Source organism: Melanotaenia boesemani, chromosome 8 (genome assembly GCF_017639745.1).
Source record: "Melanotaenia boesemani isolate fMelBoe1 chromosome 8, fMelBoe1.pri, whole genome shotgun sequence".
Classification (NCBI taxonomy): domain Eukaryota; kingdom Metazoa; phylum Chordata; class Actinopteri; order Atheriniformes; family Melanotaeniidae; genus Melanotaenia; species Melanotaenia boesemani.
In genome coordinates this window covers 18,705,177-18,720,891 of record NC_055689.1, presented here as the reverse complement: position 1 = coordinate 18,720,891, position 15,715 = coordinate 18,705,177, and the positions used below count along the sequence as shown (strand labels likewise).

Below are 15,715 nucleotides of genomic sequence, written 5' to 3'. Positions count from 1 at the left end.
TTTTTTTCTCCACTAGAGATGATTTGGGCTTCAGGTGGATGTCAGAACAAGTTAGCCATCACCCTCCTATCAGTGCCTTTTACGCTGAGGGCCTCAAGGAGGATTTTGTCTTCCATGGTTCCATATATCCCAAACTTAAGTTCTGGGGAAAGAGCATAGAAGCCGAGCCCAAAGGCGTCATCACACTGGAGCTCCCCAAGTAAGTTCAGTCACTTTCCTTTTGAGTTAACATTTCATGTTACTTTTGTCTTCACTGGTTGCTTCTTGATCTCTGCAGACACAACGAATCTTATACTTGGACAAACCCCACCTGTTGTGTTCACAACATCATCGTTGGCCAGCTTTGGATCGAGCAGTATGGCAACGTGGAAGTGATCAATCACAAGTAAATGAAATCCTCCTCTGTGTGTGTGTGTGTGTGTGTGTGTGTGTGTGTGTGTGTGTGTGTGTGTGTGTGTGTGTGTGTGTGTAAAAGTGCTTTCCTAGGACATTTGCATGAGCAGACAATTGGGTGCATTTTTTTCTTGTGCTCTGCAGAGGAATGTTCCACTTTCAGATCCAGCTTATTGATCAGAAGCAGAACTGGGACAGCTGCAATGAATGTTTGAAAACTTGAGCTTGTGGAGGGAGACAAGTGAAAGAGAATTGTTAAGAGGCTGTCATTCTGTTTCAGAACTGGGGAAAGATGCAACATAACATTCAAGCCTTGTGGCCTCTTTGGAAAAGAGCTCCATAAAGTTGAGGGATACATTCTTGATAAAAGGTATTGATTAAATTACTTGTCAATTACAATTTTGTCATTTGTTTTATGTCAAGACATTGACATGTTAATCTGTATGTTAGGAGTTTTGCTCACGTGTGTTTTTAGATGACAAAAACTTTAATTTATTATCTATTCTGTGCACATTTACAGCAAAAAGAAGCTGTGTGCAATGTATGGCAAATGGACCGAATGCCTCTACGTCATTGACCCTGCTACTTTTGATGCCCACAAAAAGTCAGATAAAAAGAATTCAGAGGAAAAAAAGAGCAACAAAGAGGTATGAAATTTTTACTGACTTCAGCAACAGGTCTCTAGTTGGTTTAAAAATGTAATCCAATGGGAAATGTTTCAGAAAAGTGAGGATAATTAAAAAAAAAAAACAAAAGATATATCCTGTCTATATTTGGTGTCAGGTTTTTGGCAGAAAGGTTGTTCCACCTTCTTGAAGAGCTCCTCTGTGGAAGCTTCCTTTCCTTGTAATTCTAGGCTGACTCCTTCATGCTGAGATCTGGGCTCTGTGGGAGGCCAGCCCGTTTGTTAAGTCATCCTTGTACTTCTTGTCAATGACGACAGTTTCTTATAATTCTCCACATATGTTTAGGGGTCTCGTCATTCTACAGTATAATTCGGGGCCACTTGCACAACTAAACTTCCTGACAGTAATGCATAACAAGCAAGAGTCTGTCTGTAGCTCTCACTAATACCAAAGCCACACACAAACACCTGGCTTTAGGTGGCTAATATTCAATAAGGACTCTGGACTACTATAGAGCTAAATCAAGATTTTTTTAATTGAAAAGGAAATTAAAAATAAAATACCAGTCAAAATTGCAAGTCAAGTTTTGATTTTAAAAATATTGTATGCAAAATAAAGCGTAACAAAAGCTTTTTGACCTGAGCATTGGTTTATTTTAACATCTTATTTCATATATTCTGTCACCTCTTCTGCTACCTCACCTTTTTAAGCAATGCACTCCCTCAGCGAGAATTTTTTTCCCCTCTTTATTTTTGAAGAGGAACATGCGTGCGATTATCACTGTAATAACATATAGATATTTAACTGTAATTCATGATTTGCTAAATGAATGTGCGTCTGTAGTCTCAGAGCAGTGTTGACGAGGAGCCTGAAGAGATGCCTCCACCAGATGCTGAGACAGTCCAGGTCATCCCCGGCAGTGAGCTCATCTGGAAGATAACTCCTCGACCAGACAACTCATCCAAGGTACAGCACAACCAGGGTTACGGTGGGAAACGGCGTTCAAAGTTTTAAGCTAAATTGAGTCTCTCTTGCAGTTCTATGCATTCTCCACATTCGCCATGCAGCTAAATGAGATGGACAAGAGCATGGAGGGAGTCCTTCCTCCCACAGACAGTCGCCTCAGACCAGACATCCGTGCCATGGAGAACGGAGATATAGGTGTAGTGTGTGGCCGTGACTTGAGTTTGCTTTTAATTCCATCTCTAGCAATATTGAGTTTTCTATATCCATGTTTTTGCAGATTCGGCGAGTGCGGAAAAAAAGAGGCTTGAGGAAAAACAGCGAACAGCCCGAAAAAATCGCTCTAAATCAACAGAGGAATGGAAAATAAGGTTAGTCGCTAAAAAATTGTGATCTACAATATGTTATGGCTCATTTTTTATTTATTTGTGGGTTAACTTATTGTCATCTTGTTATCAACTACGCATTTTCTATTACTGTAACTGAATAAAGGAGCACTGCACTCAGCCCAAGGTTTGGTTCAAAGCTTTGTAATCTTTGGTTTGCTCTGATGTGAAATGCTGCACGATATCACCCTCCTCAGGATAAAATGCACAACTGCGTGTGATGTGTCCAAAAGAAGTAACTACATTTACCACACACGTGGTGCCTAACATATTTAGGACTTTTTTTGTGTGAATGTGCATGTAGTTTGGCTGTGATTCTTTTATCCTTCTCGTTTCTCTGATATTGCTTTGCCCATATTGAAGCCATCTTTTTTTTTATCACCTGTTTTTTTTTTTTTTTTTCTTCTGAAGGTGGTTTCAGCAAGGACCCAACCCTTACAACAAAGCTCAGGACTGGCTCTACTTGAAAGGCTACTGGGACAGGAATTACAGTCAACTGCCTGACATCTACTAAATGTAAAAATCTGCACAGGTATACACACGGATATCTGTTTTCCCACCTTTGGACTCCGCCTGCTGCTCTGGGGATTGCACTCCCAACGTTTAGGAACAACATAAAGAAGTCTATATAGAACTGCAGGTTGAGTATGGGGTTCACTTTGAGGAGAACATGCTTTAAAAATGCAGTGACACACTGTTTGAACTCAGAGGTATCTCATTTTCTTTGGTCTGTGTGATAAATAAGGCACAAAACTTTTTTTTTTTTGCTTATTTATTGTGGTTTATGACCACTTACATGAGGTGTTAGCATGTAGTGGAAAAACTAGAATGTATTTGAGAAATATTACATGTTAGATGGTGTGTTTTAAACAGAAACCTCAGCTTAACTGTTATTTTGTCCAAAATTCTCTCTGTCATGACATTTTACGCGTCAGTGTCGATTAAGTGAGGAGGCAGCGAGACTGGATGAAGCTTGTGGTGTTTTCTAAACACAGCTTTGTTGCGAATTGATACTTGTGCATGCATTACTGTAATGCAGTACAATGTTTTAAAATGGATCATTTGGGTACATTTGCCTTTGTTTTCTCTTTCTGGTACAGTGAGTGGTGCAAATATTAAGTATGTAAAGGAATGTCTTTAGAAATTTGCCTCATTGCTTGTTTAAAAGGCTACTATAGTTGATTGTAAACCTGTCAGCTAGATTAGATCAGGGGGAAAAAAAAAAGTAAATAAATGAAAACTGATGACCATGACGGTAACAGGAAGATTTTGAATAAGATACTCTATCCTTAAGCCTATTATGTAGCATATAAACATGTGTTGAGATTAATGCTCTACCCAACCCTGTAAAGACTTTTTTCTCCCTTACTATACTAAAGCAGAGACACTGGTTCTGTACTTATAGAAGTGTGTGTGTGTGTGAAGGTTTTGCTATAGATTAATACAACTGATGATATTCGTAGTGCTAAGTGCATTAACCTAATCAAAATCCATCTATCATGATAAATGCATGTGCATAACTATTACTATGCAAGCCTTACCTCCTTCAGTCAATCACTGACCATTTGATTTCTCATGATAGCTGCTACATGTACGTTTTAGTTTTACTGTTATCACTCTTTTGGGTATTAAACAGAATTTCTATTGTTGCTAAATAAAAACTTAATGGTCAAGTTTTCTTATTTACCTTGTTTTTTTTATAAAATGTGTGTACATTCCCTGGGTTTCTTGAGTGGACCATGGTTTTGCTGTACACGAACAGTGTACTGTTCTGTTCTCTGACATGAATTGGCATCAATTCACTGCAAACAGGTTCAAACTAAAATATCGAAGTTTAAAAAATCTTGCATCCAAATGTATGTCTACATTTTTACTCAGTTCAAATTGAATAGTTATGACATGAACATTTATATCCAAAGAGATTACACAGAAAGCAAGAGGACCTCTTTAAAAGCCAAAAGAAAACCTATTATTTCCACTTCATGTTAAATTCCTAATATCAGGCCTTACAGACCACTATATTAATATGCAGTCAAAGCATGTCAAATTCAGCTTTAACAACCAATAAATATACCTTTGTTCATAAACTAATTTAAAAAAAAAAAAACATTTTTAGTTTGGTTGAGGTCATGTGGTTAAGTGGCAGCTCTTGGGTTATATAGGATGTTTGAGGTAATCAACCAGTGAATTTTTCTTATGAGTGAATTCGAGTACAACATTTGGAAATCGTTCCTCTACTTCTATCAGCAGTCTCAAAGTCAGTAAATAAAGATACTCAAGCTCATCTACAGCCATTTATGCCCCTGTACTTCAGCATGATTGAAGGTGGATTTGGGAACATTCAGATCTTTCCTTTTCTATGCTCTTTCAGTTGCTCCAGTACAGATTTGTTTTAGTTTTGTTTACCCAGGCTTGTCTGTGGTTTGCATCTTGACATGCATACATATGCTTGATGTTGAGAGGGGTGTGCTGCAGATTTCTTTGATCATCTTTAATCAGTTCTGTGGTTTTTCAGACCATCTGCTGATACTAAACTCACTGAAGCAACATCTTTGTGATGAAATGAATGAGCTACTCGTATAGTCTGTACTATAATCTGATAATGGTGGCCTTCTTCACTTGCAGCGACACCTCTGGTTGCCAAGACAGTTCATAAAATAACAATTCAGCAGTAAATGTCACATCTTCTAAATCTGTAATGAAATTAGATCAAGATACCATTTCTGTCAGCTTTCAGAATAACTTACAAGCCTGTATAAAAACAGAGTTGTCTATAAAAAAAATTGCCTGCATTTTTATAAATGCTTAATAATGAAAATACCAACTTTACAATATTTTTATTATCTTGTAACAAATATAAAGTAAAACCAGTTTGCAGCAAAGTTTTGTGCTGTGCATTGATGCCATTAAGACATGGAACAGTGTTTGCACATTTATTAAAACCTGTATTGAAGAAATATTTATACAGAAACTACGCTGTTCAAGTGGGCCAAAAATCCCAGATTGACTCTCATGCCTATGACTCAGCAAAGTCTCTACAGAACAAATGCTGTGCAACCATTACTAAGGTTCTATTGGCTTCACACAGTCATTCCTTTGAATTGCTTTGAAAAGGTTGATAGTTAATGTGCCATAACTTAACTTGCCCTGACTTGTAGATCTGAGATCAAATCTTCCTTCTTTCAAAATTAATTTATAGGCTACCATCTGCTTTAACCAGCACCTAGTTATAAAATAAACCGCTTAAAATCTAATTTGTTGATGTATTGTGAAGTCCAGTAGAAGGTCAAAAAACATCTGTAATGTTATTCCATGAAACATTTATCTTCACGTTTAAATGATGCTTTGGCTCAGAAGAACAAAATGAAAACAAAATCAGTAAAAACATACAGTGAAACATTAGTGTCTGAAGTTGTACTGTGGCTTTTTCAGTCATGTCTTCCAGTTTCTTTCTGAGGTGTAGATTCAAGGCTGGGCTGCAGTTCTCATAGAGGCGAGAGCTGAGTGAATACGAACATGGAGCCTGTTCTCAAAGTCATAGCCAGCATAGTCCTCCTGTACAAAAAGATGCAGAGGGTAAATAAAATTAAGTTTATTGTGGTCATGCTCTGCCCTCTAACAAGTTGTGAAGTCAGCACAGACAGATCAATGTGCTCGCTGACCAATCGGATAACGTCACGCTCATTAAAAATGTAGGCATCCCACTCCTGGCTCCTACTGTGCTGCTGACAGACAGCAGTGCATCTGCTCAGTTGTGCAACAGTGAGAGTGAGATCTGTCACTGTCAGCTACCAACACATCAAAGTCAAGGCTGCTGGAGCAAACACCTCTTCCATTGGCTGAAACCTCACCTATATTCTGCACATGAGCTCACACAAGCTACTGTAGCCGTTTTAAACAAGGGATTTCTTTTGTTAATCCTAAGAAGCATTCAGAGAAAACGGATAATTAAGGGCAGATGGCTGTGTGAATTGAATGGTATCTGTGTGTCTGCATGACTTCATACCAAGGACAGAAAATACACCTCTACTTAACCGACAGATTTAGGTGGGATGTGGCCTCTTTCTTTGCTTAGAGCCCTGCCTTTCTCAACAGACAGTACAATGACACCCAGGAGAGTTGCTATATTCAGTGGCCACTCCATAAAAGCATAGCAACAGAAACCTGGCACTGCTTCCAACCAGTCACCAGCCAATGTTACTAAGTGTGTCTTCATATCACTTTAAGTTAAGGTAGTGGTCCCTAGCAAATAACAGTGCTTCTTTTAAACATCTGAATAAGATCAGTTAGATCTGGATAAATCAGAAAGTTGTTTTTATAAATCAGAAAAGCTACATTTACATTGACTGAAATGTAATCATTTACATGGGTAATAAAGAGCTCTGATAAGATGTGTGTTTACATTGTGTAAAGCATTTATTTGAAAATGTATTGTTCTGGGCCTTCCCGCTAATCCTTAAAAGATATTGTTTACAAAAGGACATACGTATACTGCTCCTGCTTTCTACAAACAAGCACAAGTAAAAGTGGACCTTAACAGCTCACATTGTGTGCTCCATAAGCAGACCCAGGAGGCTATGGATGAATCATTAAAAGAGCGCGGTCTTAAATGACTTTACTGCTCAAGAATGATCAAATGATTAAAACAAAATCTGATTAGATAGATAGATAGATAGATAGATAGATAGATAGATAGTTTCATACCCTCTTTCACACATGTGAGGGTGATGTGATGACCTTTAGGGTGTAGAACATGAGAGCCTTTTGTCCCCAATTTCTCAAAAAGATCTTACACGAGTAAAAAGCTGCTGAACATCAAAATTTTTACCTTTGATTTCAGTCAGGACAACACTCTTAATTACTCTTTTTCTATTCCTGGAGGAGGTCACAGGTTCTCAATAGAATCTTATTAACAAAAGATGGAAAAACATAAAGGTTTCCTTTGGTGTCCGTGTAAAGACCTGCTGCTCTAATCAGAGTAATTGCAATCAGACTGATTAAATATTTCTCCATGTAAACATTGTTAATATTTCTAAAAACTTACTAACAGTAAGACTAACAGTTGTGACATCACTGCAACTGTGCTCTGGTCCCACTGAAGTTAGACAGCCTTTGTTCATTCCTAACAAAGATAGATGCCTTTAGCTTATTCTACTGATACATACAGTAATACATACAATAAATACAATACATTGATCAGATTGTTGTATTGTCTGCATGGTATTATAAAAGTTATTTTCTTATCCCATTGTTTCCTTTGTTTCTTTGTTGTTGTTTTTGTGACACACAACGGCTAAGCTTGTCTATTTTTCATTTAAATGATCATAAAACATATGTGTGTATTTTCATGGGTTAAAATCTAACACTGAATAAATCAAACTGACATGATACTTTAAAATACCAACATTATACATCCAAGCATTAAAAAGCACAATTGAGAATAGTAACTGATCCACATGATTAATGGCTCATGGAATTCTTGGAATTCTTATTCCTGGAGGAGGTTACAGGTTCTCAATAGAGTTTTATCAATAAAAATACTCTAATCAGAGTAATTGCAATCAGACTGATGAAATATTTCTCCATGTAAACATAGTTACTATTTCTAAAAACCTACCCAACAGTTGTGACTGTCACTACAACTGTGCTCTGGTCCCACTGAAGTTAGACAGCCTTTGTTCATTAAAATTCCATTCTCAGAAATTCAATTTCCTTTGTTAATGCTTTATTATCTGGCTGTGACTATTCCAGCCACATTGACGCCATCAAATTTCTTAAAACCTCAGTTTAATGCACAGCTGACCAACTACAGACAGCTCTCAAACTTCAAGGGGAACCAAGCAACAGTTTTACTGCTTTTTCACTGGGTTACCTGATTAGGCAGTGGCTGTCTGTCTTCAAAAGCTGAGACATGAGCACATCCTGCAATATTCTTAAGGCCTTTCACCAACACTATAAATCAAACAAAACTCAATGTACTAATATTTTGCTTTCAATCAAAATCAGGGAAACATTTTGAACACAGAGATTTTCATTCCTTTTGTCAGGGGAAAACCAGCAACAGTCAGTTCAAGGACTACCAAACATCAGGTCATTGTCATTAACAATGTGACTACTATTGGAAAGTCTTCAGAAGTTGCAAAGATAAAAAGGTCACACAATAAAGACAAAATGAAAAGAAAAAGGTTACTGTACCTTAGCCTGAAGCATTAGCATTCGACCCTTTCCTGCATTCTAGGAAAAAATTATATATTTAAACCATGTGATTTCTTCACCAACTCTGATAAAAAGGAACAGTTTTTTTTTTCCATAACACATACACAGGAAAAAAATTACCTCTGGGGAATTTAGCAGCACACAGCCCAGCTCATAGCAGGAGTAGGGTTGCACATAAGAGTTGCTCAGACAGCCAACCTCGTCCCTCACAGCCAGTTGGAAATACTATAAGAAATAATGGTTAGACCCAGTTCTTACACACTGGAAAATAAAACTGCTACAGCTATAATTACCATAATTATCACTGTGTTATGAGTACATGGATTAACTCCAACTCAGAGTAGCATGTCATGCATCAGGTTTCCAACTCTTATACACTGCTTTCCAGACTATAAGTTGATTTTTTTCAAATCCAATCCAGGCCACTTTCATATGTGGTCCTAGATCACATACTTATCTGATCTGTGTGGAAGCAACCTCAGTCTGAACGTCATATTGCATTTCATCTGACTTTGGTCACAGAAGTCAAACATCAGACCAAATGCCTAGCATTGTGTAATACTAGTGCGCCAACAACAAACATGATGCTAAAAACGACAATGGAAGCCAATGAGCAACTCGTTTTCCCTCTGCTTGGCTTTTGGTTCTTTGTATGAATAATACATGCCACATGACCGTACTGTTGTTTGTAGGCATCCTTTTCCTATTATCTTTCCAACGTCCAACTGAACCATGAACTGAACTGTAACGTTGCGTTTCGAGCTTGCTTTTGTCGTGGGCAGTGACGTATTTCTGTCCGCCAATTAATAGATTTTATCGTTAGATGCCAGTAGCTTCGCCTTAACCATACAGTAGAATTTTCCTATCAACCTACAACGGAAGGGGGTCCATAAATGGTGTGGTATGGTTTGGTTGTATGTGCCCCTTTTATAATAGAAACACACAAAATAGCGTACCAGTCTGCACCAGCCCGAGCCACTCAGTGGAAACAGGGCTGAAGATATCCAAGGATCAGGTTTGGTAATTGTCCTAACAGGTTTGAGCAAGTTGGTAAAACTGGATCTGTGCAGGACTCTGCACAGACGAACTCAACTGCATTGTCTGTACATGCCTCTGCACAGAAGGAACCAATGCTCCACAAAAGGCCATTGTTAACATTTGTGCTCTCCTTTTTCTCAGTCTCCTCCTTTCATTCATCAATTGGGCATAATTTTATCAGTTCAGAGTGGGCAAGTACTTCTAAATTGATAAAACAGACGTAAAGCAACCATTACATCTGTAAATACTATGCACTACATGATGTCGTTTTATCCTCTGCGTATGTGTGCCACATACAATTCACACATCAGTGTAATGAAGACCGCATTGTATTGCGTTGCCTAAGTTAACATAACAAGTCGCAACTCCACTCAAGTTACCAGTAAGCAAATTTACTAAGCTCCTGATCTCACTCCACATAACTAAATCAATGGAATTCTTCATCCTTTGTGTCATTTCTGAACAACTCCGCTAATTGCTGCTCAATTACTGTTTTAAGTTGCACATTTTACTACCTGCAGTTTGTAATCTGCAGAATAAGATTTTCTTCTTGGGGGCATTTTGTTTGTGACCAGACTTGCTTAGTTGTTTTTCATTAATGTTTTAGTTAATGTTTTCAGTGGCACAGGAGCAGCATATACCATAGTTATCACAACCCTAGAGCGCCCTCTTGTGGCTGTAGACGGTAATGTTTACTCCTTGGTTCATGTCAGTTGGTATGAATTATATCTAAGTCACACTTGACTATTGGCTGCAGGGCCAAATTATGAAAAAAGTGCAACTTATAGTCTGGAAAATATAGTGACTTAGTAAATTAGTATACCTGAATGGCATCTTTGGTATTATGGAGACACTTATTTAGGGCACCAAGAAGCAGGTTTTTCAGGCCTGCACATGAGGCGTCATCAATTCCCTGCAAAACTAAAACAGTCCAAAACAAAGGATACAATAGAAAACAAAACTTAAAAGACATATTATTCTTGATACAGGTAAGATGTATGTTTACCTTGTGTCATTGTCTGCAGCTTGGCAGTGGAGCAGTTGGGCAGAGCTTTCCACAGATAAAGAATCTCAATCACAGACAATATGCAAAGCTCTTTGGACAGACTGGAGCTCCTGAGCTTTTCAGCCTGAGGACAAAGTGTGTGCATACACGTCACTGATGTTCTTTAAATTCACTTTGGAAAAAAAAATCATTGGGATACATACATACCCTCTTAATAGAAAACACCTCTATCTGATTATTCTTGCGTTTAAAAAGTCTTTGAACGTCCTTGAAAACCACAACAGCTCCTTCCAGATCACCTGTGGCTCCTTGGCATGCTACCAAATAAAACAAACACCATATACTAAAGCCAGTACAGAACTCAGAAAGTGCCCTTAAAGTCATCCTTCATTAAACTGCCATTACCTCCTGTTAAATAAGCGTAGTAGCACTGGGACCATCGAGATTCAGCTTTCAGTCGCTCAAAAGCCCTGTAGGCTTCGCTGTAGTTCAGCTCAATCATGCTACACCAGCCTGGATTCAGAAAATATTATAAAAACTAATGCCGGCAAGACTGTGTGTGATCTGGGTGGGTGGTGTGTACATTACCTATTTCGTACAAACACACATGCTGAATTTCCCTCTGTTCAGAGGCCAACTCCAAGGCATTACTGAAAGACGTCAAGGCCCTACTGATCTGGCACTAGAAAGAATAACTTTGTGGTCAGTTACAGTGAGCTCTTCCAAGTCAGGAGAAGAATCCACATAGCACAAGAAAATAAGGTTTATTCTTTGTGTGTCTTTACCTCGAGGCGCTGGACTCTGCCTTTAAAAAACATGAAGAGGGAGGAGTTTGGATAGATAGCCTCTCTTTGTTGAAGAATGGATTTGGCTTCTGTTAGACCTGCCTGCGTGTCTGCGCCATCCAGAGCGAAGAAGGGCTGCACAACTGTGTGATACCACAACAGTGCCAAGCTGTAACAGAAGCACAGACACTGATGACTAAATTCATACAATGTGGGAATTTTCCAATTTACTGTAATGGAGACATCTAATAAAACATTATGTACAATGCTTAATAAGTTATTGACAAATATGACGAGTAATTGGAAAATACAGCTTAGCACAGATTAATTATAAACAAAAAACAGAGGATTTTGTAACTTGGCAGGCATAAACACATTTTCACACTTCTTTATTTTAATAGAGGTTAAGCACAAACATGGTTGCCAGGTTAATCTAGGAATAAAAAGGAATTAAAATTATTTAACATGCCATGATGCTATAAGGCCTGAGTCACTCTGGGGTTTCTTTTCCTTTTTTGAAACATTATGTCCCCATTTCTTTCTTCATTTTTAAAACCAGAATACAGATTCACAAACATACTGACTCACGTACTCACGTAGCTAAAGGGGCCTTCATGTCCTTACTTTCACTGGCGTACGTGAGCGCTGACAGGCCTTGTTGACGGTCTCCAGGGAAGCCCAGCAGGTTGACAATCTTGAGAAGGTGCGGCGGCACCATCGAGATACAGAGGTGGAAAAGACCATAACCAAAGCTGACTGATCCTTTTAGCCGATCCAGAGCCTCGGGGCTGATGCTGTCTAATCTCTGAGATGGACTTGATCCAGGTGAGGAGGAGCGACTGCGGTCGGACGGGTTTGAGGTGGAAGACGGAGAGGGAGACGACATCCCTTGCTGTTCTGAAGCCCTCCTTCTGCTGCCCTCTTGTAGATGTGTGATGTCACTGTAACATTTGTTGTACATCTTCCAGGCTTTGCGGAGGATCCAGCCTCCTTTAATATATGCTGCCAACGGACAGAAGCTGAAGTCATTGAAACATGCTATGCTTGAGGAGGACCTACTTGTGTAAAACAGAACAAATATGACCAATAAATATTAAAAGCTCCCTAACCTGACAGCTCTTGCTTGATGAAAGACAGAACTGCAAGGTAAACCTGGCAGTCTGCAATGATGATTTGCCTCTGTAATCGATCCACTGCAGCCACCCCTGACCTTTGAGAGTCCACCTTCCCACATAAATGCATAAACATTTAGTCTAATAACAGACATGCATGAAAGCTAACAAGCTAACACTGGTATTACTGTCCAATTTTGAAAGAGCATTCATCATATACTGTACGTCTCATTAGATCATCTATTATAGAGGTGACTCACACTCCGCTTGATCTTGTTTTTGATGGCCTCAATAACACCAGTGTTTTCACTCTCGCACAGTCTCTCTGTAGCTTTGAGATCATCAAATGCCACCTGCATTTTCTCTTCTTCAAATGTCATCATGGCATTCTGCGAAAAAAATAAAAAAAAAAAGACAAATTCATTTGATACAAACTTAACAAAACAAATAATGGTGGTCCTCAGATTCTAATAGTGAGGAAGAAATTTTATTCTAGTTTACAATTTTAGAGTCCAGAAAGCAGGAAAAGAGCATTTATGATCAACATCTAATAATTCTTGTTTAGAACAGCTCAGAGCAACATGAGACAATAGTACAACTAGAAAGTGACAGAACCAGTGAAATTATTAAATTTAAAGGTGAATTAATGGAAAGTATTGCTAAATGCTCATTTTACTTGATCAGAAGGCAAAATTGTGAAACACAGTTCTCTGTACATGTAGAAGTCAGACAACCTTTCTTCTTTTTAGGTAAATCTGATCATGCCTAAACAGGCACCTTAATTAATGGAAGAGAGACTTTTTACAGATAGCAGAAGTAGTATTTGTTTTCAAATTAAAAGAATACCGAAGGAGGCAGCAAGCATTACTCAGAAGGGAAGTCAATTACTTCTTAAAAAATATACAGTAAGGTATTTACACTACCAGTCAAAGGTTTGGACAGGTTTGGATTTAATAGTAAAGTGTCCAAACTTTTGACTGATAGTGTGCATGTGTGTGTAATTATGTAATTTCTTTAAAGAAAGAACAGAAACTTTTTTTTGTTTGTTTCTTGGGGATTTTACTATTAAATAATAATTCTAATAATAATAAAAACCGCTTTTTTTTGTGTTTTGTGAGTTATTTTTGACATGGAATTTTACGTTATGTAATAATTATATTAATTTGTGTGAAAGTTTGATTACATGAAAAGCATATCAATGCACAACTTCATTTTAAAAGACACAAAAACAAAACTCATTTGTAAGTCTGTTTAGTGGTAAGAAGAAAAAAAAAAAAACACAAAGAAATAAAAATAGTCCTTGCAAGGAGCCAGTGGTTGAACACATGAGAAATTCTTCAATCCTCATAATGAAACCAAAAGCTTTCTTTAACGCTTATAATCATTTTGTCAGCACTTAGACCACAAACTAAAACAGGTTCTTTACTTACAAGAAAGCTCACAAAACTGGCACCGAAACTCATCAAGGGACTGTGGGTCCTGAAAAAGAAGACAAAGACAAGATTAATGGCGGGACAGCATGGATGGGCAACAGATCATCTGTAGGGCAGAAAAGGATGTTGTCAGTGGCGCAACAAAAAAATATTAAGCCTGTTTCATATATAAAGTACTGCATTAATCAAAAGTCAAGAAATGAACAGGTTAAGGCACAAATTGACAGTAAAATTAAAACGCCTACACTGTCCTACACATACTGTAACTTTATGATGTCCTAACAGGGCCAGAGGAACGTTTCTGGTTGATTACGCCAGACACAAACTGATGTGTTTGTGTCTTTCACTTCCCTCTAAGTCAGGGGTAGCCAACGCTGGTCCTCGAGGGCCCCAATCCAGCAGGTTTTCCAGATTTCCGTGCTCCAACACACCTGACTTAAACTAACGAGTCATTGTGGAGATCCTTATAGGCTGTTGGATCCATTTAATTTGAGTCAGGTGTGCTGGAGCAGGGAAATCTGAAAAAACCTGCCGGATTGGGGCCCTCGAGGAACAACGTTGGCTACCACTGCTCTAAGTCTTATTGCTGATGCAGTCAAAGCAGGATGACACCTACAGCTTAGAGCAATTAGTGGGTGAGGTGGCATTTTGCTTTTCACCAGGGGTCAGGAAACATAGGGGGTTGCCCTTCAGGGATATCAATATGCATGTTGAAAGTAAAGCCTTCTTTCACATAATAAGACTTTATTATGACAGGGCAAGAAAAGGTATATAAAATCCTGAAAATGTTCAAATATACCAGTGTGTCACCTATATATATATATAAGCATGACTGAAAGGAATTATCTATATAATATGCTGCACCGAACAAATGCTTTTTAAAGAGCAATTTAGACAAGCGTGAAAATACAACTGTCAGGTAGTACATGTGAAAGTATTTCACATACAACTGTAACAACCAAGAGGGCATGACTGGCATTACAGGAGTGATAACCAGTCAAACAAGCATTTCTCTTTAGAAGAATTTTACAGTAAATATTGTTAAAGCAAGTAAAGCAGCCTGCCTCCATACAACTTAACTTTATACTAAGTAAACAAGACTAATCCTGCTAATAACCAGATAATAAGGCGAACAAACCAGACAAGTATGACAAGGATGCTGGGGTTTAAACGTGATAACACAGGACATGATTTTATGCCTTCATTGTTTTTACTTCTGTTGGTTCATCACATATCTGCAAACATTAGACTCAGCTCTCATTACGTTCATCTTGAGTAACTAACTGAAATGCTGCTTTTTGTCTCTAGGTAGACCCAACGAACCTGTATGTTTTGAAGAGCTCATCACTCTCCTTAAATCCGTTGTTGAGTAGCATATTGATTCCTTTCAGAGCCAGCTCCGCGTCGTTTATACGGTCCTTCTTCACTTCTTCCACGCTGCCCGAGGCTGGTTCTTTCGGGTCCGCCATTAGGACGCCCGATGCCGAAGGCGAGGAACCGAACGCAGCCGGGGGAAAGCAAGGAGGGGCTGTGCGGTATTTTTGGACAGCTTACTCACAGTTAAAATAGTGTCTGTCGATGGCGCAGTTTTGAACAAACGCTGTCATATCTTTGTTTTTTTATGAAAAAACCCAACAGCCGTACAGATTCACGTAACTAACTGCACAGAACTACACAAACAATCCGCTGCCGCTGTCCCAACCGCTGTGTCGCTGTTCCGTATTCTGCCGCCGCCTGTGTAACCGGCGGTTTGTGTT

The 15,715-nt window shown here is 38.6% G+C and overlaps 2 protein-coding genes across 2 annotated transcripts in view; one reads left to right on the top strand and one right to left on the bottom strand.

Annotated features, from left to right (window-relative positions):
- The window catches only part of LOC121643775 (oxysterol-binding protein-related protein 1-like), a 21,091-nt gene extending 17,068 nt beyond the window's left edge, over positions 1-4,023 (top strand). The window contains exons 20-27 of the mRNA XM_041991299.1: positions 17-199; positions 278-385; positions 674-763; positions 914-1,040; positions 1,863-1,985; positions 2,057-2,180; positions 2,263-2,353; positions 2,780-4,023. Coding sequence (XP_041847233.1) covers positions 17-199; positions 278-385; positions 674-763; positions 914-1,040; positions 1,863-1,985; positions 2,057-2,180; positions 2,263-2,353; positions 2,780-2,882 — 949 coding nt within the window. The 3' untranslated portion in view covers positions 2,883-4,023. The remainder of the gene's footprint in view (positions 1-16; positions 200-277; positions 386-673; positions 764-913; positions 1,041-1,862; positions 1,986-2,056; positions 2,181-2,262; positions 2,354-2,779) is intronic.
- Positions 3,092-15,715, bottom strand: LOC121643776 (tetratricopeptide repeat protein 39C-like). Its single transcript, XM_041991300.1, has 14 exons — positions 15,282-15,715; positions 13,956-14,004; positions 12,786-12,914; positions 12,523-12,637; positions 12,010-12,415; positions 11,414-11,582; positions 11,217-11,310; positions 11,034-11,141; positions 10,836-10,945; positions 10,629-10,752; positions 10,446-10,543; positions 8,705-8,809; positions 8,564-8,602; positions 3,092-5,923 (listed from the first exon to the last, which is right to left on the bottom strand). Exons 1-14 carry the CDS (start codon positions 15,425-15,427, stop codon positions 5,834-5,836), a joined length of 1,782 nt encoding a protein of 593 aa, XP_041847234.1. The 5' UTR covers positions 15,428-15,715; the 3' UTR covers positions 3,092-5,833.